At 44.4% G+C, this 23670-nt stretch overlaps 1 protein-coding gene across 2 annotated transcripts in view; it reads left to right on the forward strand.

The window, feature by feature from the left end:
• Positions 1 to 23670, forward strand: part of LOC119436388 (ubiquitin carboxyl-terminal hydrolase isozyme L5) — a 30765-nt gene that overhangs the window by 1316 nt on the left and 5779 nt on the right. Inside the window, exons 4-10 of one of the 2 annotated variants that reach the window (XM_037703226.2) lie at positions 6612 to 6737; positions 8021 to 8082; positions 8438 to 8568; positions 11414 to 11480; positions 12937 to 13036; positions 22432 to 22524; positions 22674 to 22783. In XM_037703226.2, the coding sequence (XP_037559154.1) occupies positions 6612 to 6737; positions 8021 to 8082; positions 8438 to 8568; positions 11414 to 11480; positions 12937 to 13036; positions 22432 to 22524; positions 22674 to 22783 (689 nt within the window). The remainder of the gene's footprint in view (positions 1 to 6611; positions 6738 to 8020; positions 8083 to 8437; positions 8569 to 11413; positions 11481 to 12936; positions 13037 to 22431; positions 22525 to 22673; positions 22784 to 23670) is intronic. The other variant, XM_037703225.2, reaches the window with a different exon arrangement.

Genomic DNA, 23670 nt, shown 5'->3' on the forward strand with positions numbered 1-23670 from the left:
CTCGCGTGAGGGGAGCAGGAGGGGGCACGTTCAGAGGGCACTCAGCTGGCCGGTGTGTTCGTGTGAACTTTGTAGTGGCTTTGCACACTTTTTCTGCATTTTAGCATGCACAGGAAAACTTGAATGCTCCTAAGGAGCTTAAAGAACAATGCCGAAGACCTATTGTATGCAGCAGTGTCGTTTTGGCTACAGAGAAATGGACGAAGCGAGCTGCCAACTTTCGTGAAATCAACCGCTGGCAGAAAACATCGCAATGACCGTGCGATTGCTGCAGCACCTGCTCTTGCATATATACTGAGTTTCCCAGCTAACGTTAGCCAAGCTGTTGGAAAAGAACACTGCAATACAGGATTGTAAAACCTACGGGGGCAACTTTTTTTTTTAACAAGATTGGCTTACGTTAGCAGGAACACCATATATTTGTTGCTAAGTGTCTTGTTGAGAATGATTTTAAAATAAGTGAGCAGCACGTGTAGATGTCAGCAGCAAAAGCTCCTTGACAGCTGCATTGGCACGGCGGTGAGTGGGGCTCAGCACTGGGACAACAGTATCGTCTGACTTGTCTGCCAATGACTCCACTCCTGCCGACACAGACGTCGGCACAACACAGCTGTTGCAGGAAGTCAGCAGACCAAAATCAGCGTCGTGTCGGCCTAGTGCAATTGGGGCTAAACCCATTTAAACTATTCTAAATCGCCAAAGCTAGCCGACGACACCGGCGATCATAGTTGCCGCATTTGCAGTGATGCCCCTAGCAGCAGCTGCTGTCCCTAAGCAAACTTAACGTGAAGTTTTGTGACCAGTAGAAAAGTATTAAATGGCTGCTGATAGGGGAAGTAGGAGTAACTTGCCAAGAAAGACATGGTCTTTAAAAATGTGCTGAAGACTAATTAAAGAAATCTTTGAAGTTGCTATAGCACAGAGGCTTATTTCATTAAAGGGGCACTGAAACTCTGAGTATTGTGAGAAAACAATCCTGATCTGTAGACAACGCCGCCATGAACATGCAAACCTGTAGGTTCCCTCCTTTGTGCAGCAGGGAACCTACAATGTCGTATACTAGATTGCTTGCTCTCTCTTGTGGCTTTCCAGGCTGGCAGGTTGTTTTTTTCCGCCCTATGCAACAGCAGGTGATGACCTTACAGCTAGTGCAAAGCTAGCCATTGGTGATCATTTATAACTCGCAAAACTTGCGAGGGCATACACACTATTCCAGATCTAGGAAACAGGAAAGCAGCGGTTGTTAACACGTCTCTCCTGCCCAGTCACTGCTCCTTTGTTGCTCTTGTACCCCTTTGTCAGATGGCAAACTCAAAGTTGATCGTAAGGGCACTGCGGAAGTGTCACGAATTTCAGTAGACTGAAGACAGACAGGGACAAGTCGCACTTTTAAGACAAACGTTTATAATTGCAAACGGCAAAGAAAACAACACAAAACAGACAATGTACAGCACGAACTAATTCTACACATTCCCCAATGTCTTCAGATATCATGCATTCATATGTCCAAAATATTTACACTGAGTCCACCGACGTGGCCACGTCACCTCGTCATCGCGGCTTCCGACGACGCGTCGTTGGGAACGCCGATGCGTCGTAGACTCGACATTGCTGTGTCCAACGTTCGGTCCACGGTTGGCCTGGTCAGGGGGGCCAGGATGGTGGGGTGACCAAGCCGCCTGGATCGCCCGGTTGACCCCGCTAGCCTGCAGATCGTAGCCGCAGGGAATCCGGGAAACGGCACCGTCAGCCTGTAGCTGTGGCTTCCGGTGGGGCGTCCACTCAGCTCGTGGGTCGTGGCCGCGGCAGCTGAAGAACCACTGGGTTGCCGCCTCCTCCGCGATCCACCCGTCCTGTCTGGCCTCCAGCTCCTCCTGCCCTCCGTCGTCCCAGAGCATAACTGAGCTGCTCTCTTCTGCTACGTGTCCCTTCTCCGCCTTGGCCATGTAGCTGCGCATGCACTTTTGAGCTTCTTTCATATATTGCACTCTTTTTATTCGGATAACTCTTTTTTCACTTTTTTATTTATTTCTTCCACAGACTCCTCGTGCTTTCTTGTCCTCTTCTTCTGCTTTTTCTTCTCCCTTTCTTTATTGGCTCATGACAGGACGGAAGCAAAATAAAGGATGGAGCAATAGGCAGGGAATTGCTACTGCCGCTGGGCCAGCTTTGAGAAACCACTGAGTTAAAGGGGAATGAGGAAAGTTAACATAGCACTATTTATACCTCCAATGATATCAAATCTTTTTCAAACATTTTTTCAAGAATATATTCCTTGAAAGTCATCACGCTCATTCCAGTGTGTTGCCCAGGCTAAAAGAAAAAAATAATGTATTGCAGGGTCCTTTTAATATTTATCCCTGGCCTGTCTGTAGGTTCTGTGCAAGGATACATTTTGTGTCCTTGAGATGTGTCCCCTTCAGGGGCTGTGTGCACAATTGTGCACAATTTTGCACGTCAAAATAGTGCATAAGAAGCAAAAGCATTGATGAATGTATCTATATTTAACGTGTGCCACTTACAACCTGCAACACTTCTGATTGCAGCTGTGCTGCAAGTTTTAATAATATGTGCTAAATGCTTTCATAAAACTAGTTGGAAGGTAGACGGCTGTGTGTTTGCTCTCGGTGTCAGCCTGAAAGGAGGCGGCAAGACACAGCTGCTGATTTTAACAACTGTAGACAGAGAAAGGCTAGTGATTGAACTGAAATGACTGGAGACTGAGAACGAAACTCAATGAAGAATTTTCTATTCTTCAGTGAGTTTTGTCAAGTTTACAGAATGTGGACTCCATGCAAGAACTCTCTACAGGAGTGTCAGATGACAACTTTAGTTAAATATGGGAGGCATCTGTTAATGTGGTAGCATTCAGCTAGGCTTATTTGATCACCTGTTGAGATGTTGTTGAACGTTGAAACAGTTTGTCTAATTAAATTTTGCTGGATGATTAGTTATTGTTTTTCACAATGTCTTGCATCAGGCATATTTTTCAAGTGGCCGGATAGGTGCTTTCCAAGTGTGCAGGACATTGCAGAATAGTTCATGTTGTTGTATCTGATGCTCCTGTAGAGAGTTTTTGAGTGGAGTTCACATTTTGTAAACTTGGACAAAACTCACTTTGTTCTGCAACTGTATGCTTTTCGGGATTCTGAAGGTGCATGAAAAGTGTGGCAAAATTAATTAGCATATGAAAGGGATGTTATGTAAAGAGTTTTTTTTTTTTTTTTCTTTTACGTTAACAGAATTGAATAAAACCTGTGGAATATAGCACAAATTTACTCATTCAGCTGGATTACTCGAAGCGGCAGACATTACTTGCAGTGGAAATCAAAATGCATAATTCATTATCAAAATTTCACTAATCAACTTTTTAACTAACTACTTTAGTGCACATATTCCAATACATGAATCGAAGACAGTGATTTCATAGCGCGCATCCACTTCGAACATGTTTTGAAACTAGCACCAGTTCTGAGATAAGGGCTGTCAAACTTGTAAAAATACACTGCTGTTCCACTTACTTTTTTTAACAAAGCACCTTTTTATTCATTGAAGCTCAAAAATTACTCGAACACCGATGCATTTTGTCGTAAACTTTCGGAATGCTCATCTCAAAACTGGTGTCATACTAAGAATTTGTTCCAAGTGGATAGAACTTTCAAAGTCGCCGGCTGCAATTTGTACATTAATTTGCACTGTGCTGTACAGCAAGTAATTAAAAAGATAATTAGTAAAGCTTTGTCAATTAGTGATAGATTTATTTTGATTCTCGTGCATATAATGTCTGCCTTTGAAAGTAATCCAACTTGAGAAGTAGAATCATACTCATGCCACTAGTGATTTTTAAAAATTCTGTTAATGAAATATAAATGCAATTTTTGTCAGCAATGGAATGATATTAAAAAGGCAATGGGGGCAAACATTTTTTGTGTCAGCTATGCCACATTCTGTTTAGTGTCACTGCTTTTTGATGATTTTCATCATTTTGCTCTATCAGTCACCTACTCCTTCCTCAGTTTCTAGGTGTTAAAATCGTCAGCTTTGTCTTGCTGCCTCCCTTTAGGCTAACCTCATTTCCTGTTGTGACAAGCATAATCGCCCTATTTTTTGCTATGACTTTAGTCTCTTATTACATGGTTAAACAAACCAACCTCTGACCTCCCTCTTGAACACTATTTAGGAGGTCTAGCAATTGCATAGACACCACAGCCACAAGAAATAAGAAGGTAAACATGTTAGGCATCTGATAAGTGGTAGCATTCAGTTAGGCTTGTTTAAACTTTATTTGATCACTTGTTGTTGCTGTTAGACATCAAAAAAAGTTTGTCAAATTCAATATTTCTAGACAATTCAAATAGTTTTTAGCTTACATCGGGCCTGGCTTATTGGAAAACTACCATGTTGTACTAATGTACTGGTATTGCAGTTATGATACTCTGTTGTTTTGATACTCATTGTTAGATCTGCCAAGAGTCAGGTCTGTTGCACACTTCTCGCATATCATTTCTGTTTGGGGCATGTTGCTGTGCATAATTTACATGTTTGTACCACTGTTCAAAAGAAATGTTCTTATATCTAAAAGACAAATGTCACAGGAAGATGAAGCCTTGGTTTGACATTGTATAATACGGGATGCCTCAGCCTGCAGCCAGTGTTCAGTGCTTCGTCAAGAGGAATTGTCTTTGTAAAGGACAGCAACTGCTTTTCTTGTCAGCATTTACGTTTATTTATTTTGAGTCGCTTGGTACAGATACATAAAGCAGTTTCATCGGGCATAGTTAAATCCACCCCCCGCCCTTTTGAGACTGCTGCATGTATCTGTACACCCTTAGTCATGTTCATACTGTGTGGAGCACAGCAAGGGACAACAGCAAATCTCAGAGGCTGTAGTATGAGCACAGTGTTGTTATTCTTCACCCGTTGGTGACACCCACCCTCCGTGTGCCGAGATTTCTCTGCTTTTGCTTGTGCCAAAGGCCCTGCTTATTATTGGTGTCTAAACAGGCAGTCTTTTGAATGAAACTTTAGGCTCCCTGCTGCAAGTGAAAGAATAATATAAGGCCCCTTTATTATGTGGTAGGAAAACTTGTGGCACCCCTACAAGTATGGTGTGGGCTAACTGTTTAATCTCTTGGTCACTCCTGATTAGCTATTGTTATTTAGTCTAGACTTGGCACAGTGATGAAACACAGAAGTGTGGTAGCACGCTCAGCAACCAAATGATAATGATGAGAGTGACCTGGGGGGTTAGTCTGCACCTTCCTTTTATTCGTTGCATACTAGGTGACTTCACTTCTACAATTTCAACATGGTCCATAGAGTAGTTAATTAAAAGGTTAATTAGCTAAGATTTTTGTGGTCATATCAGCTGTGATTTCGCCTAGTATTTGATTTCCTCCATAGCTATGAATCTTGGCTAGCAGGACTTGTAATTTGTCTTCATTCTTGTATTTTACTGTAATAGCAATTTTAGGGACACTCCAGGCGAATTTACGCTGTTGCCGTGAGGTTCCGTACAAAGTCCAAGTGCGATAAGATCCTTTCGCGCCTTGCGCTTCGTGTGCTGCAGGTACGAGGAAAAGCATGTGAGGGTGAGCCAAAAGAATGATGGCTTGACAGGTGCTGTCTTCCCATTCGCCCAGTTTTGTGCGCACAAAAGGGGAGGGGATAAACACGTCTCTTCTAGCCTTACCGTTGTTTTACAGCATGGTGTGGCGAGCATGGCACTGCGTGCCCTATCTTGGCAGTAATCTGCAGTGGGTGCAAAGTTTGGGCAAGGCGAAATGGCTTGTGGCTTTGAGTGTGCTGTATTCACTTGCGCCTAGTTTTGGAAGTCGGTCACGTAATGTGAAGTTTCGGAGATGCGTTAGAGTTGGAAGCAGAACAAGTTTTCACTCGATGCTGCTGCTCTTCATCACACCTGCGTTATGGCAGTGAGTGTCCAAGGTCATCGAGCAAGATCTGCTCATGTATCATGCACGCATGACCCCATGATTGCTCATGCTCATTTAATTAGTAAGCAAATGTTTACTGCAATTTATGCGGCCCATAAAACCACTACCCTTACTTCGTCTAGTTGTCAAAGACATTGCCATTGGAATGAATGCTTCGCCTTTCAAGCGAAGTGCAATTTTTAATCATCAGAAAGCCATTGCTGAAGTTCTTGGTGTAAGTGGTTATAAAAGAAGTTTCACGTACAGGTGTTTGCTGGTTTGTGTGTGTGCCTTTGTTGATTACTACTAATAATAATAATAATAATTCATGGTAACATTATGTAAAAACAAGGTTTGCAGTTATTCCTTTCACGACTTGATCCCTGCATATTCAAGCATCTGTGTTTATTGCTTCATGGTTTTTCAGAATTTTTTCTCCATAAATTGGTGTAGTGTTGGCATTACTAATTTATTAGTGGTAAATGCTGTAGTGTTTTGATGACCTTGTACTCTAAAACAAGGAAATGTTGCTCGCTATGAGCACAAGAATTCAGATTCTCGCTCTCATAGTTGTCATTCTTCAACAGAAAAAAAAAAATATATATATATATATGGCCATTTTTAAGCAACTAGACTTCGGTATACATTGTGTGTCATGTCTTATCCACTCCTTGATAGGTCATCAACAATGCCTGTGCTACACAGGCAATACTAAGTGTCCTCCTCAATGTCAAGCATCCTGACATCACTTTGGGTGAGACGTTGAACTCATTCAAAGATTTCTGCCAGAGCTTCGATGCTACAGTAAGCACATTTTCCTTTATTTTTTCTTCTCTTGTAATGCTCAGATGCATTTCTTATCCCGACACCGACTGCATTATAATTTAAGCAGTACCTTTGCGTGTTCTTCCCTTGTTCTGATCGAAGGAGCAGTAATAGCAGTCACATGAACTGCTACATTAATGATAAATGAGGGCCATAGGTTCTTGGAGAGCTATGAGGCCCATGGCTATGCTTAGGTAGATGAATATGATGTGGGTTCTGTTAGCAACAGCCACTAGCCGTGCCAGAAAAAGGAGCAAAGAAAATTCATTCTGTTTGTTTGCTTCTAAAAGGTTGTCATCAGAGTTTTTCAGAGTACCAGCTTTTCACTTGCTTATATATATATATATGTGTGCGTGTGTGCGTGTGTGTGTGTGTGTGTGTGTGTGTGTGTGTGTGTGTGTGTGTGTGTGTGTGTGTGTGTTGTTAATTTAGTAAACATTACCTTTTCTGTCAACTATCATTTTTAGGATGCATGCTGAAGTGTGCAGAGATGTTCGTTGTAGATTTTAGTCTGGCATACAATGTTTTTTCTTGAAAATAGCATTTTGTGTGAAAGTTACAGCAATAATTGTGCCTTTTTTTTTTTACACTAACGCAAATATTTTAAAGCATGTACTTTTAAAATAATAGCTTTTCCATAGGTACATAAAATTATATTTTTCTGAACTCTTGGGTTTATCACTGTTTTAAGAAAAATAATTGAATTATTCAAATTGAACCATGCATTTCTTGGCTATTTATGTTTATTACACCAGAGTATTGATATATAAACAATCGGAGCAACCCGCATACTTACCAAAAGGAGCCTTAGCATAAATCAGCAGTGCAACCACGCCTGTTGCAACATTGCTGTCAGAAAATGTCCCGTGGTACCACCAAAAATGGTTTTCACACAAAATAAAAGCCTTGGCAAAGAGGAAAAGTTTTGATTGCTAAAATAAACATGTTTGATGGCTAAGTAATGGCATTCTGTTGCTGAACACAAAGGTCATGGGTCACAGGGCAATTGTAGCCTCATGCCTGCCTGCGGGGGGATGCACTATGGGAAAACGTTCATGCAGTGCTCTTTGAATGTGCATTAGAGAACTCCAGATAGTCGAAATTAATCCAGAGCTCTCCACTGTATCTGCTTTCGTAGCCTAAATGTTATTAACATTAACAATGAGGGGGGGGGGGGTCCCCTCCCCCCTCATCAAATCACTGTATCCCACACTGTGTTAACCTGGCACCATTTTGTGATATGTTGGTTACGATATTTACAGATGAAAGGTCTTACCTTGAGCAACTCTGATGTTATACGAGAGGTTCACAACAGCTTTTCAAGGTAAGCTCCACATTAGGAATCCTTAATTTCCATGGCTATTTAGGTATTTGTATAAAGTGGTAAGGGAACTCTCAAGACACCAGGCATTACGCCTTTAAAAGTTATCTTCAAAATATAACCAAGTTACTAGTATATTTAAAATTTATTGGCTGTGAACATTTTTTTATCTGTGAACAGCAATGGCATTCTTTGATGTGTATGGCTAAGTTCTGTTTACTTTCTTAACTCCAAGTTTAGCCTTTGTGTCTTCTAACTGCTGCAGTTCATGTCTCGATATTTTCTTAATTCCTTTTTGGTTACTTCTTAAAATTCTGTTGGCTGTTGTGTGATGAACAGTCTTGTTTGTTTGCAACAGGCAGCAGATGTTTGAGTTTGATATAAAACAAAGCTCAAAGGATGATGATGTTTATCACTTCATTGGCTATGTGCCAATTGACGGCCGCCTCTATGAACTGGATGGTCTGAAAGAAGGGCCCATTGACCTCGGTTAGTGATCTTTCTAAATTTTCTTCTTATTTCTACCATTGACTTTTTGAGAAATTCAGCATGCACAAGTGACAGAAGCACAAAAGGAAGGAACACGTGCAGAAACCCTTTGTTCCTGTTCAGACCTGTTCCTTTCTTTTGTGCTCTTGTCACTTGTGTGTGCTGAATTTCTCAAGAAAATGAATGTGTGCGATCTTGCCCAACTTTCCGTTCTACTTTAACTTATTAACTTCGTAGCAAGATTCATAGCTTTAACTTGAGCAAACCTGAGCGAACTTGAGTTATTTTCTTAAGTTATGTATAAAACCTAAATATTTGTACCATTCACAACCACGGCAACCCCAGTGGTCTGTGTTGCCGATTTTAGCTTCCTAGATAGCTGAAGTCGAACCCTTTTGAGCACAAACAGAGCTCATATAACACTTGTATAACTGTGTGTAAGGGTGTTTTGTGCTTATATTGAAGGCTTTGCAGCATCCTGGTAATCTCTTCAAAATGTACTGCCATGCTTATTGCCAAGGAACAGTTAGGGGAAATATGGGTATTTAGTTCTGAACGTAAATAAAAAACTATTTCCTATATGTGGCTACTGAAATCACTTTATATGTATGCAATCACTACTATGACTCAGCAGTTGTTGCATCCCGCTGGCCATAAGGTCATAAGTTTGATTCCTGGCCGCAGCAGCTACATTTTAATAAAAGCAGGATGCAATGAAATAGAATCATTTTATTTGCATATTATAGTGTCTTACAGAAAACTTGCACTGCAGAAAAGAGCTCCCATAGTCACTGTTGGATTCAGATACACATTAGGAAACCCGAAGTGGTGAAAATAATATGAGGCTCTAGTGTCTCTCACAAACTCAGTGTTGCTTTTGGACATAAAACTAGAGTTGTGCAAATATTCCAAATTTTCAAATACCATTTGAATATTACTTTTTTTATTATTTCAATTTGTAACAAATAGAATATATTGCTGGCCATGCGGAAGGAGGCATGATTCTTTGCATTTGTTGCTATCTAACTTGTGAATGTGTGCCAGATTCTTTGCCACCTAGTACGCTCTCGTCATGGTGGAATTCAGCGCATAAGGTAAACTTGGCCACTGGGCAACTAGTCTTGAGGAAAGGCCAACCTCGGTAGCAAGACATATGGCTCTGTGAACAGCGAGAGCACAACTTAGCCCATTGAAAGGGGAGGGAGACTATTGCACAAAAGAGCCCAAATGCAACAAGAATGCTTCTAAAGGAGTATAGATTCAGTGGGCTGATCCACTAAAATGATGTCGATCCAAGTGGCCTCACTATGCAAAGGTACCAGCTATCCACCACGTGCAAATCTTGCCCTTCAGTGTGGCACATTGTGTTCCGCTTATAATATTTTAAGGGGGCCCTGAACCACCCCTCGGGCTTGGTGAAATAACATAGTCTGCAGGTAGCATACGCTGTTGTGAACATCTCAGTCAAGTTCTGCTGTCATACGCAGTCCGTGGATCTCGCAAGCGGAACGCCTTTCTCTCAAACGCTCTCGTTTCAAAAGACCCCATGATCCTCGCTCTTTTCTGTGTGCTTTATTTCGTAATAAAGCACACTCCAATACAGGGCTGCTATTGGTCGCTGCGGTCGGCTACACCGCGGCCGCCATGAGCTGCTGCCACAAGTCCAGTGGCCAAGTGCACTGTGGCTTGCTGAGGACAACCGCATTTGGCTTACGTTTAGCGTTTGTAGGCACCAAAATCGGAAGTCCAAAATTAAATTTGAACTGCGCGCCACGGTGACGTTTCCGAGCTGGATCGTTGTGGCTCCGCCCCACTCCACCGTAGCCTTCTCAGTGCAAGGCATTGAAGGAGGAAGGGGAGCACAACAGAGGCCGTGTTTGATTGCCAATAACTCCGCTTCTGCTGAACGCATTGAAGTACTTTTTGCGGCAAAGTGATTCTGAAATAGCCTATTTTCTCTTCAAATGTATTTCTCCACTGATAAAAAGTGGTTCAAGGCCCCTTTAACATACTGGAATGGGCAATTCAATACTGCAATATGGATTACTTATATATATATATATATATATATATATATTGTGATTGCAAAAAATTGTGACAATAGTGAGTCAGTTATGACTCGGGATAAAGTAGCACAAGGTTGCTCGTGCTCTGCTGCAGGCTGCATGCGTGTGGTACGAAACATGGGGGAAAAAAAAAGATAGTATTCCAGCGGTTCTCTTCTTATCAATGGTCATAGTGAACAGCACACCATTTCCTTTTGGTTGGGTACTATTGCAGCTTTTGCCTCACTCATTTGTCGTTACCTTTGCAGTGCAACCCACGTTCCTGAGCACAAATGCACTGAGGGATAACTAGCAAAGGGCCAGATGCCTCAGAGTTATTGGTGATGCATAATAATGGTATACAGGTTCCAATAAACAAACCTTTACTATAAGGGTTATACTGTTGGCAACCAAATTGCAATGTCCCAACATGTTAAAGGAACTTCCTATTAAATGCATCTGCATATCGTTATTCGATTTGCATAAAAGAAATTTGATATTCGCACACCTCTACGTACAATTCTTCCAGTTATTATTACTTCATATGTACTGATGATGCTGTGCTAAGAATACAACAAGTTTGAGTTTGGTGGGTGGGAAAATGCTTCTAATTTATTCCAGTTTTGCTTCTGGCTTCTCGGCATAGTTCACTATGCTTCCCGACTCTTGTGGCCACCACTTGCATGATAATGTCACAACCTTGCTTGAGCAATAGCTGAGCATTATGGCTGTGGTCCCTTAAGTTGCCTGTAATGTTTTCTGTTTACAGTTGACACATTTAATTATGCTTTCTACTTTAGGTCCAATTCCGCAAGGCACAGACTGGATTGACACAGTCAGGCCAGTCATTGAAAGCAGGATAAAACAGTAAGTGTGGTAAATTTTTGTGGCAATCTTAATTGGTGTTTTTGTAGCATAACTGTCTGGTAGAGGGCTTTTGCAGTGCTTTTGTGACTACCACAATTTCCATTGCAAATAATGTGCAAACAATATCACTCTTGAAAATGGAGTTATTCTCCTGCAGCAATGTGCACCTGATGGGATTTGCTAGGCCATCCTAAGAAAAATCGCCAATGTAGCACCAAAATGAGTGTCTTGAAATTTGGCACACCTTCCGCCAGTTATTCTACCCAAGACTAATTTCCAATTGCCTCTACATCTTGTATAGGTAGTTCCTAACAACGGGACCACTTCCATGGCAAAACAGGGCATCTGATGGCCTTTCTCTGAGGCCAAGAAGAAAAATCATGCGGGCAAACTTAGGGCAGCAGGGATAGCTGATATATAGTGAGTTGTGGCGCAAGGGCCAATGATGGCCAAAGAGCACCAACCAGCAGGCATAGCTAACTTGAGGACTACCTTTCTCAGAAACGCTGCCAAAGTTGCAGAACCACGCGTAATTGTCGCTTTATGCAGTAAAAGTCTCTGGTGAAATAAGTTGTTCCAGACTTGTGCTCTGCAGTTGTACCTTTTAAAGGAACAAATACCCAGGAACAATTCCGTGAAATGTTCTGCCTCTTTTTTATATGATTGATCTATGCAATTTCTTTGTATTTCCACTTTGATTATTACAAAGCCTTACACATTGCATATATACTTCAACACCTTTAATGGGAAGGATCCCCACAAACATGACAGCCTCAATTTCTTGCTGCACTGTTTTGTGATCAGCACCTTTTCAGTACCTATGCGACTTCATTTGTGATTGTGGTAATGCTCCAAAACAGTTAACTAGAATACATGCGAGTGTTGCTGCATAGTGAGCCAAGTCTAATGGTTCCTGTTCTGACTTTTGTAAGGATGGGTAATTGGGATTTATATTTTAGATTGACTTGTATGGTAGACAAGACATGGCATAAGACTCCTTCCCCCCCCCCCCCCCCCCACACACACACACGATTTCTGCACGCCAATATCTGTTCAAAGAAGTTTTGTTGCAAGCTAACATGTTCTCGCCTTCATTTATTCTTATCTTAGCTAGGCAAAAATCGCAGGTCTGGGGCCGACCTATCAACATCCTAAAACGTGTAATGTGCAGTGCAAATCAGCTTCATAGGCTTTTAGGCTTAGGATTTCTAGTAGTCCGACTAATCGGCTGTCTGAAATTTTTATGCACAGAAATTGCTATAACGTTTGTTTTTGAAGACATGTTGCACCTAAAATGAAACATTGTGACTTTTGTTAATAACATATCATGAAGTGCACTGTTTCTCATCTATGGTAAAATGTACTTGTACGTACAAGACTATCTTCCCACACTGTTACTTAGGATGTACTGCATTGTAAAATTGCACAGTAGAAACCTAATTCCTCTCTCTTTTAGGTATAACGAAGGTGAAATTCACTTCAACCTTATGGCGCTTATCACGGACAGGAAGCTTCTGTACCAGAAGCAGTTGGACAGCATGAATGCCCAGTTGTCTGTGAGTCTCTTCCTTTCTTTAAGAGAAGACGAGAGTCTTTAAAACCAAGAAATTGCACAGAAATTGAAAAATAATTTTAAAAACGGTTTTCGAAATGTGCAGCTGCTCTATCAGTGCTGTGTCCTGTGTGCCTTCTCTCTTGTCGTGCGTTTCTTTGCACTAAAAACTATTAACATAAATCTATGAAGTCTTAAACTTGTAGAATCAGTGTTCTAGTCACGACATCAATTTATACTATGCCTACTATGTGAGCTGAACCTGAGCAGCATTTACGTTAGAACAGCACTTTCTTCTTAACAGGTGGCTGTTGTACGACATTTTGCAGTGCAAAGAGCAGCTTTTATCTTCCAAATTAGTGTTGTTGTGGGACCCATTTGTCCTTCAGCTACTTAAAAAAACGTTGGACAGAAAAAAGTCTAAGTGCATTTCCCCTGGTAAAGGTGACTTGAGAACATCATCTGATTGGCGGAACAAGTGATGTCCCCATCTCACTGCCCCCAACGGTAGCCCCCCTAGGAGTAATAGAAATCAGTAGGACTTATCATAGAAAGGTGTAAGAAATAGGGATAGGAAGAACAGCTGTGTTGATGCTATGGCTTGTTTGTGTTAGTAAACTGTTTCAACAAACTAGGTATGTACAAGCATTGTCCAGAGTATTCAACTTCAAAATATTGTGAGAAAGAACTGCATGTGCGTGAATTTTCACGTGACCTCTGAGGTTGCAATGTTCCACTGTTGCAACAGTACAGTGTCCCATAAGCTCAAAATCCTTTCTTTTGTCATACTGAGATGTTGCCACTCATGTTCAGACAAGTGGAAGGCACAGCGCACAAGCTGAAATGCGCACAAAAGGCTGAGTTCTCCTGTGGGGTCTCACATGGGCTCTTGGGACAAAGGAACGACAACACAGTAGTGCAAACAAAAGGTCATTTATTGTGCCTTTCATACACTAATGCACGCTAGCTGAAGTACTACCCGTAGAACATTCACATGGGCGCGCGACAAATCAAGGAAGTCCGTCTCACTGCGACTGGATAGCGAGCGAATATGTTTGCCCCATGCTATGACACCATCGCCTAGTCGTTCACGTGTACGGTCACGTGAACAGTGGCACGTTCGAACGATCCGTGTTCGTCCATACCAGTGCCCTGCTCCTAGCCACGCAAGACGGTCTCGCGAAGCGTGGATCGGCACACGCGCGGGACGTCCGCATCGCTCACCGAACCCCAACCCGAAGAGGAAGCGCCTTCGACCTTTTGTGCCCAAGTCACCCCGTCGGTCGCAGCCCGACTGTAAAGTCACACAGCAAAGCCGGATTACAGGAGATGGGAGCCATGCAGGGAAAATAACATCAGGGGATGCTCCATCCTCACAAGCTGTGGTCAGCACTGTGGAAGCTACGCGAATTTTTAGCCAATAGGAAGGCCAAATGCCCCTCATGATGTGCTCATCTATGCTGTGTCGTCTGCTCAGCGTCTGCTTGCCATCCTGTTACATGCTCCATGGTTGGATTGACGCATAAAATGTTTTGACGCTGTAACCATAAGCTGTGTTTCCATGCATTTAACAGCAGGGCTTCGCTTTACCTGTACGATTTCCCTGAAGTTACCTTGCAGCCTGCTTAACACATACGGGCGAATGCCCTTACAAATGTTCACCTGCACCACAGCGTCTGCTCGGCGTCTTTGTCATGATTGGCAGTTAAAGGGTTAAGCAATACTTCATTTTTTCAGTTCTGAAATTTTTCAAGTTTTCTGGCATTCACGTGTCTTTCGGCAGGGCCATAAAATATATACCCGTAACTGCATGCTGTAATTACCTGTATATGGTACATACAGGTAATTACAAATATACTATAAGACTGAGACCGACGAAGCTGTCAAGTGCTTTTTATTCCAAAAAGGAAACTCCCCAGCTCATGCGCGAAGAAGTAGAAGAACAGGGAAGATGGTGATCGCTATGTACAAATGAAAACGACGAAGTACGTTAATAGTGCTTACACTAACTTCCCCCCGTCATGGAAGCGGTCAGCCTGGCCACAGATAAGAGATTATCTAAAGGGGGAGTGAAGGGCTTCATCTGCGAGATGTGAACAATTTCGGCATACCGGCGGCGCCGGTCAGTGACGGCGTGTACTGGAGATGACGGCGTGTACTAGTTCACTGCAGATGTTTGCTGCACAACGGTGTATGGGCCAATGTAGCGTTGAAGGAACTTCTCACAGAGGCCTGGATCCGGTACCTCAGCCGTGGTACCGGATCGCAGAGGGGCAGTCTCAGCATATCTTGGTAAATGGTCAACCGAAGTGACAATCCAACGGTGACCGGAGGGTGTCAAAGGCAAGGGACCATATAAATAAATGCCAACAAATTCAAAAGGTGCGTCCAGGCAAGGGAGAGGTTGTAGTAAACTGGCAGGAGGGGATGTCAAGCGTTTTCGGTGCTGACATGACGCACAAGAGGCAATTTATTTGGCCACCGTTGTGGATAGGCTAGGCCAGAAGCAGCAGGTTTTGATGCGGTCGTAAGTCTTGTGGAAGGCTAAGTGGCCAGCCGATGCATCGTCGGGAAGTGCCTCTAATACTCGCAGGGGAAGGCAGCAACGTAGAACTGGGACCCACTGGTGACCTGTTGGGTGGTAAACGTAGCGGTGTAGCACGCCACCTTGAAGGCGGAATTGTCGAAGTTGACGTCGCAAGCGACTGTTGGGTGGTTCGGTGAACCCACTAAGGCGATCCTTGAAAGTTGGACAGTAGGAGTTGGCCCGCTGAAGCAAGATGAAATCGGAGCGTGATGAAAGCGTAACTTGGGTCCAGGGGCGTTATCGAGAGCTGGTGTGAGGCAGGCGTAGCATTGGAACGACGTAGTGGGGAAGACGACAGCGCATTACCGGGAGAGAGCGAGAGTGCGCAGCGAGACAATGCATCTGCATCATGATTAGTTTTTCCAGACTTGTACGCTATTGTTAAGTCGTATTCCTGCAAGCGGAGTATCCAGCGTCCTAAGCGTCCTGACATGTTTTTCATTGATGACAGCCAACACAGAGCATGATGGTCGGTGACGATGGTAAAGTGGCGGTCGTAAAAGTATGGGCGAAATTTCTGAATCAACCAAATGATAGCCAGGCACTCCTGCTTTGTAATGGTGTAGTTCCGTTCAGCTGGAGAAAGTGTTCGGCTGGCATATGCTATGACTTGCTCTTTAGAGGCTGTATTACGTTGCAGAAGTACTGCGCCAACACCTTGTGCGCTTGCGTAAGTATGGAGTATGGTGGGGGCTTTAACATCAAAGTGGCGAAGCACTGGTCCAGAAGTAAGATTAAGACTTAAGGGGGGACGTGGGTTCTAGAATTGTAAAAAACTGCCGAAAAATTTATTTTTGGAAAAACGCATTTTAGGAATGTTTGGGCCTTCAAGCAGCTGCCCTCAAATTATTAACCCTGATTTCGATTGGTAAATAGGAAAAAATCAGCTTTCAAAACGCCACGGAAGCTGCGAAACGACCTGCGGCAGGCAAAATTTGTTCAAACTTCCCGCGCGCACCGCGGGCGCAGCCGACCGCCACCATCGTGGGCTTGTTTTGTAGCTGTTTTCTTTGTGAGCATTTTGCGCCAGCTCAAAATGGCGCCGCTCAAGCTGAACGACCGTTCTCGCCGCTTTTCTGAAGGGTGGTTCTGGGCCTCTAATTGGGCGGAGCGCGCGCGCGTCTGCGCCTCCCATTGGCTGGCGCGGCCACCGAGGCGGCCATTTTGCTTTTTATTTTTGTTTTGCGTGCACCGCCGTATCAGTCCTACGTTGATCCCGGTTTCTCGTGGTCGTCTGCTACGCTTGTGTTCACGCGGCTCACGCACCGTCTTTTCGTCTTCCGCTCGTCTGAAGATAACGCGTTAATCTTACGGAAAGAAAGGAAAGCGTCCATCGAACGCACGGCCGAAGATCGCGGACGAAGGCGCGCTACTCGAACGGCCGGAACCACCACGTCTGAAGCGGCACATCTAACGTCGCCATTTATTTATTTATTTATTTATTTATTTATTTATTTATTTATTTATTTATTTAACATACTCTCAATGCCTGATGGAGTTACAGAGAGCAGTGGTGAATCATTATATAATGTTAGATACAGCAGTCTGAAAGGATGAATGAACCGTATTGCTGGCGACCGAGGTTCCATTCGGATGCTGTCTTGGGCAGGAATGAATTGAAGAAAAGGTTTGTGTGGCAAGTTGGTACTTGTATCTTGATGTTGTGGTCGATTCGCGATGAAATATAAGGGGGTGATATAAAAAGGTCATTTTTTATTTCTGGGTTAGTATAGTACATTTTATGAAAGAGTGATAACCGGGCGAGTTTCCTTCTTAATGATAGGTCTAGCAGGTGAAGGCTAGTTTTGATGGCAGATACACTGGCACTGCGCAAATAACTGCATACAATGAAACGTGCAGAGCGGTTCTGAATGGCTTCAAGTAAGTATGTTAGCTGTGCTGTAGATTGATTCTACTGGGCGTAGCCGATTCATAGTTGATTCTACTGGGCATAGCTACGGTAGGGTGGCTAGAATGCGAAGGTGTGAATACCGGCGGTGCAAGCGTGACCCTTCAGCGCACCGATGCCGCAGGGCGGCGCTGTTGACCGAGGCGCTGGAAGGCAAGCAGCCGAAATGAGTGCATCGCCAGCCTCGGGTATCGCGCGCTTGCTGCGAGCGTCATGGAATACGTCTTTATCATGAAATCAACATTTTATCAGCCCACATCATTACTCCTGTGAGATTTTACGGGCCCAGTTCGCATTGCGTCGATAGATTCAAACGCATTTTTTTCTTCCGGATCAGGATCATAGGGGCTGGGGGCTCTTTAATAATTTCGACCACTTCGGGTTCTTTAACACACACTGACACCTTACGGCACACGGGTGCCTTGCATTTTGACTCCCTCAAAATGCGACCATCGTCCTCGAGTTCAGCAGTAATCGCCCTATGCGTGCCGTACGTACGACCTGTAAACTGCAGTCATTACCCGATTACAGTAAAACCTCGGTGATACGAATCTCGCGGGGTCGCGTGAAATATTAGTATCACCCGAAATTCGTATCATCGAAACATACACAATATCAAGAAAAATGATTTTATTTTTACCAGAAAAGATTTCTAATAGTGGAATTCCATTGATACCTTCCTCGCTGCGGCGTTTTCCCAGCTGCTACGTCACGTTTTCGCGGTACCAACCTAAATCCCATTGACTTCCATGTATAGTCGAATCTCGATAATGCTAACTCGAAGGCGCCCAAAAATTTGTTCGAATTAAAAGAAGGACTTCTTTTTGAAATATTCATGCACCATAACACGACGTGCGAACGGTGCGATTCGTGAAATATCGCGGCGCACAAGCACATATCGAGCGAGGGCCATGAAACTGCCGGCGTTCGCTTCACGATAACGGCAGAAAACGAAACTTCAGGGAGCGGGCGGCGCAGGCACGGCGAGAGAGAGAGAGAGACTGTGGTTGTGAAGAGGAAGAAGCGACACGGCGACGGGCGCGCGCGGGGATCGTCGCAGGTGAGGGAGGAGGGCGGCAGGGAAGCGGATTTGGCCTCGGCAACTCTGTCGCTTCGGTGGCTCCCCTCGCCATTCCTCTCAACACCCTCGTAGCCCCCTCGCCTTCAACTATCTCCGTGTGTGTCCGCCGCGCCCGCCGGCCCGGCGCCGCTTAACGCGCTCCCTGAAGTTTCGTTTTCTGCCGTTGAAGCGAGCGTTGGCCGGACTGGGCCTCCGCCGTTGCTTCCCTCTGCGTTGCAGCCGCAGCGCAGCGTTGGCTGAGACGTCGGCATGTACACACATGTTCCAGCGCCACGCAGAAATGGCGACCTTGGCGTGACGTCGCGGTTGTGTGTTTTTTTTTTTTTCTCCGCACGGCGTTGAGGGGTCTCACCTAAGCTTTTGCTCTATGGCGGTGTCGGAGCAATGCCGGTCAGAGGCGCCGCCACGTGATTTGGCGCGCTGCTGAGAGCATTGTCGGTGCGCGGTATGTTCGAATTAACCATCGCAAATGCTTTCGCGTTCAAATAACCGGGCGTTCCCCGTGATACTTCGCCAATCTATAATGTACCAGCACGTTACGTTGCGTTTGAATGTGGCGGTCAGGTAAATGTAGCGGTGCAGCCAGCTTGTACATTGCAACAAGCGACCGATGCGTTTCAACAAGCGACCGGCACTTTGCAGATACGACGCACCCGCGCGGACCTTATCGTCAAAATGATCTGCGATGTTGACAAAGTGCGCCTAGTGCCAGTAGCTTCGTATGCGCTGTGCCTTCGACGTTTAGTTCGCGTTGAAGTGAGAGACAGCGCAAAGGTCAATTCGCTCGCTGCTGCTGCTGCGTTTCCGTTGCTTCACCTTTCAGGCGAAACTGCGGCTTTTGTTTTTTTTTTTTTTTTCTCTTTTTTTTTCGCGGTCCCTTGAAAAACGTATGAACGGGACGTTTTATTCTTGTCCAAATAGTCAACGATCGTCTTCTGAAAGGCGCATAAGTGCGCGCACGTGATCTTGGGAATGTTTTCGTACGCCACTGAACGCTTGAGCACGTCGAGTGCAGGGAGCGTTTTGACCGTCGGGGCTGAGCCTCGTCGTCGTTGCAGCAGCGGTCCTCGTCTACTTTCTCGCTAAGCATCGGCTAGGCTGTGATCTGGTCCGGTCCGCTCGATGTGGGGACCAATGAGAGATTGTGCAGCCGCGGGACATAGTCGGTTGCTTGGCGACTATGGATCCCGCCCAGATCTCGCTGTGCCGGCTTGTCTGTGCCGGTGGCCCCGCTAGCTCGGCCGCCGCCGCTGTTGCTCACGCGTTCGTATGATCCGTAGCGGCGCGGCAACACGTTCGGAACAGCCGATTTTTTTTCTTATTGTGAGCAATGTATTTCGACCGGGGAATGTTACGAATTCGTATCACAGCGAAATTCGTACCAGCCGGGATCGTATCACCGGGGTTTTACTGTACTTCTCGACGTACAAACCACTTTTTGCCAGCGCTTGCAGACCTGTAGCATGTACTTTCGACGCTTAAATAAGCAATTTCCTATTGCAGACAGCAACAGATCTGGTCATAAAATCGTTTATTTAAGTGAGGAAAAAGAACTATGGGAAAATTTGATCTACAACACGCAAGATTTCAGTGCTTTTAGTTTATTCTCAGTGCCCTGCTGAATGACACCTTTAAGCAAAAAATGAATCTTTGTTACACAATAAAAACATACAACTGATGCTGTCAGGGCAGCAGAATGCTCTACGCAACCAATTTTTGGCACATCACCAATTGATCGACTGCATAAAATCTGCCACAGCTTTGGCATGCAAATGAGTGAGTTTGTTTTCAAGGGCATTGACCAGTTTGTAGAATGGTTCTGATGGATATAAAAGGCCCCCAAGGTCCCTTCTGTTTGCTCTTTATATTCCACAACGGTTTCGTTTGAAGCTGCCCAGCCAAGTAGATGCTACAGCTGGCAACTCCTTCTCCAATGAACCCGCCGTGGTTGCTCAGTGGCTATGGTGTTGGGCTGCTGAGCACGAGGTCGCGGGATCGAATCCCGGCCACGGCAGCCGCATTTCGATGGGGGTGAAATGCGAAAACACCCGTGTGCTTAGATTTAGGTGCACGTTAAAGAACCCCAGGTGGTCCAAATTTCCGGAGTCCCCCACTACGGCGTGCCTCATAATCAGATCGTGGTTTTGGCACGTAAAACCCCATAATTAAATTAATTATCCTTCTCCACTGAAGAACACTACCATTTTGGTTAACACAACAGGCGCGGCATTTCGTTCATTGCAAACTCTGCAGTCCGGTAACGAGCAATGTTTTGTTTTAAACTTTTGCAGTGACCGCAGTTCCAAAGGTCACTTAAGCTTGAAAATTAACAATTCTTCTGCGACTGGATTGGGCATTCCATCCCGCTGTATATTTGCAGCCTCCACGTCTGCCGCTTCTTTTGTAAGATAATAATAATAATACTTCATTCGTACTCAGAGTCGAATATGTAGTCCAGGCATACAGGGTCACAGAAGGCGGTACTGCCTATACCGGAGTGGTTTAATGCCGAACCTGGGACCCGTGGAGCGTGTGAGACATCTCTTCTTTTTCTTTCTTTCGTCAGAGTCCTGTTAATGTATTTCGGCAAGTTCGGAAGTACTGTGGGCACGTCATCTTCTGAGAGGGTAGGAATGCGACGTGGTATCAAGACTGCAGTTCCTATAATAAAATCGCAAACGATAAACCTAAGGCAAAAAAAAAAAAAAAACAGATGGTGGTGATCAGATTGAGCTAGCGTGAAAGGCCTCGTGAATAATACTAGGATGGCAATTGGCAATGCCGCGACGATACTGTGCAACACGCCATGTATTGCGAGAAACACCCCAAAACAGGCGACGAGACCAAAACTGACGGCGAAGTCAAGGCGTGGTTTTCTGAGGCCACGAGTGCGGCGTCAAGGGGGGGGGGGGGGGGTGCAGGCAGCACGAGAGTTTGTGTAATGCGGTGTGTGAGGATAGACAGCGTGGTGAAAGAGTTGCGTAGTGTTGCAATAAGAAATTGGTGTCCTGCAGCGAACATCAGGCATGGTACAAAATCGGACGCTTGCAGGATTCGGATGTCACACTCGTGAAACGCTGGTAAGCAGAGCAGCCGTCAGTAACTTGAGTGCACATGTGCAACATAGCATGTAATGCAAGTCATATGAATGGAAGAATAAATTAGCATGTGCGTGTATGATTTTTTTTTTTTTTTTCATTTCTTTTGTGGTCTTTCAGTGCTATGTGAATAGCTGTTGCATCAGTTTTGGCTTACCCAGTGGTAACTGCCTCCAGGGGCCACTGTTGGCCATGGGGGTGAACAGTGGTTGCAAGAAAGTAATTTCGGCTCCCCTTTTAGCTATAGTGATGTTTTACTGCATCACAAACTGCTAAGGCACATCAGTCTGCCCAGTACAGTGGTCGCAAACCACACCATTGGCATGTCATCGAAAGCTGTGTGTACGTCAGCCGTTCTTTCCTTGACTCTGTGCTTTTCTCCATTTCGCAAAGGATAAAGCTGGTTGTCCTGTGTTGCTGCTTTGGTAAGAAGCAGCATTCTCGGAGGAGAATTCGAAGCAGCCATCTCACCTTCTCTCCCCTCCCCTGTTACCTTGCTCCGAAGTGGTAGCAGCATTGTTTCACAGTGATTGTAGACTGCAAGTGATGCATAAGGCACCTATAATGTAACCTTGGCTGACTGAAATAAACTGTCAAGGAGTCTGTGGGCAGCAATAATGTTTAAGCAATGCTGGCCTATAACTAATGTGAAAAGGTCATTGAGCAGGGTAGGATGTGCGAATAACAATCAGCTCTTTGCTAATACGCATCTTGTTTCTTCTAGTCTGGTGGGATGGAAACTGACGATGTCCAGTCTGAGATGAGCAAACTCCACATGCTTATCCAAGAAGAAGAGAACAAGTGCAAGCGGTACAAGGTACGAGAGTGTTGGAAATTCGCACACTGCAGTTGTTCCTTAAGTTGCAGAGTGGAAACCTTGTTCTGTGCATGTTGTATTATATATTTCTTCATTGCTAATTAGAAGACAACTGGCCGTAGAGCACTTAGTCTCATGCACTTGTCCAGGTGGAGAACATCAGACGGAAGCACAACTATTTGCCGCTCATCATGGAGATTCTGAAAATCCTGTCGGAAGAGAAGAAACTTGTGCCTCTAGTAGAAAAGGTTGGTGAATGGTAGGCCTCTGCAAAATCTAGTTGTGATCAGGTTCATTTCCTTGTTATGCTTGTTTTTGTTTGCTTAAAATATGCTGTTCAAAATTAACTCGTGACTGAAAAGGGGCCTTTGCTCATACAGTTGACTCCCGTTAATTCGGCCCTAACATGACCAACGAAATTGATCAAATTATTTGGCAGGTCGAATTAAACAAGATTAAGCAGATAAAACATCATACAATGCCGATTCATTTTCCAGTATTTGCCCGAGTCCAACATGCCCCCGTATCAAATGTGCATCCACTTTCTATGTGTCCGAAGTAGAAATCTAAGGCGTGCCCAATTTTTCAGCAAGAAAAATTGGTAAGAGTCTAATATGTGTTGCACAATAGCGGCCGATTCTCTAAGTACATTTGTGATATGTGTAAAGCATGCAAACACTTCGAAGGCGGATTTGGTTTTGTATAGTACAGTGCAGTCCACTTATAACAATATCAAGAAGGACGAAAAATCCAATCGTTATAACCGATCATTGCTATCTTGACTGCCGTTAAAATATATATATATATATATATACTTTTGTAGTCCCAAAACCGAATGTGCCACTTGCGATAAAAAATCAACGTGGTAGAGAGTAGGCTGTGAAAAATAAAACGTTTATCTATACCTCTAAATAGCATTTCAATCGTTAGGTGCGCTGAAATAGAAATCTGCACTTGCTTTCGCGGACGTTTCGGGCTTACATCCGCTGTGTGCATCGCATTCAGCTGCTGTGCTAACACTCGCGGCTATAATTTAGCGTGCATGAAATCAATGAGCGGACTCGATCGACGACAGTGCACTCTTCTTGAACATCGTGGTCGGTGTCAAACGCGGGCCGTTGCTAATCTCGTCGTCCCTGCCGTTGC

This window comes from Dermacentor silvarum, chromosome 1, assembly GCF_013339745.2.
Source record: "Dermacentor silvarum isolate Dsil-2018 chromosome 1, BIME_Dsil_1.4, whole genome shotgun sequence".
Taxonomy (NCBI): Eukaryota; Metazoa; Arthropoda; class Arachnida; order Ixodida; family Ixodidae; genus Dermacentor; species Dermacentor silvarum.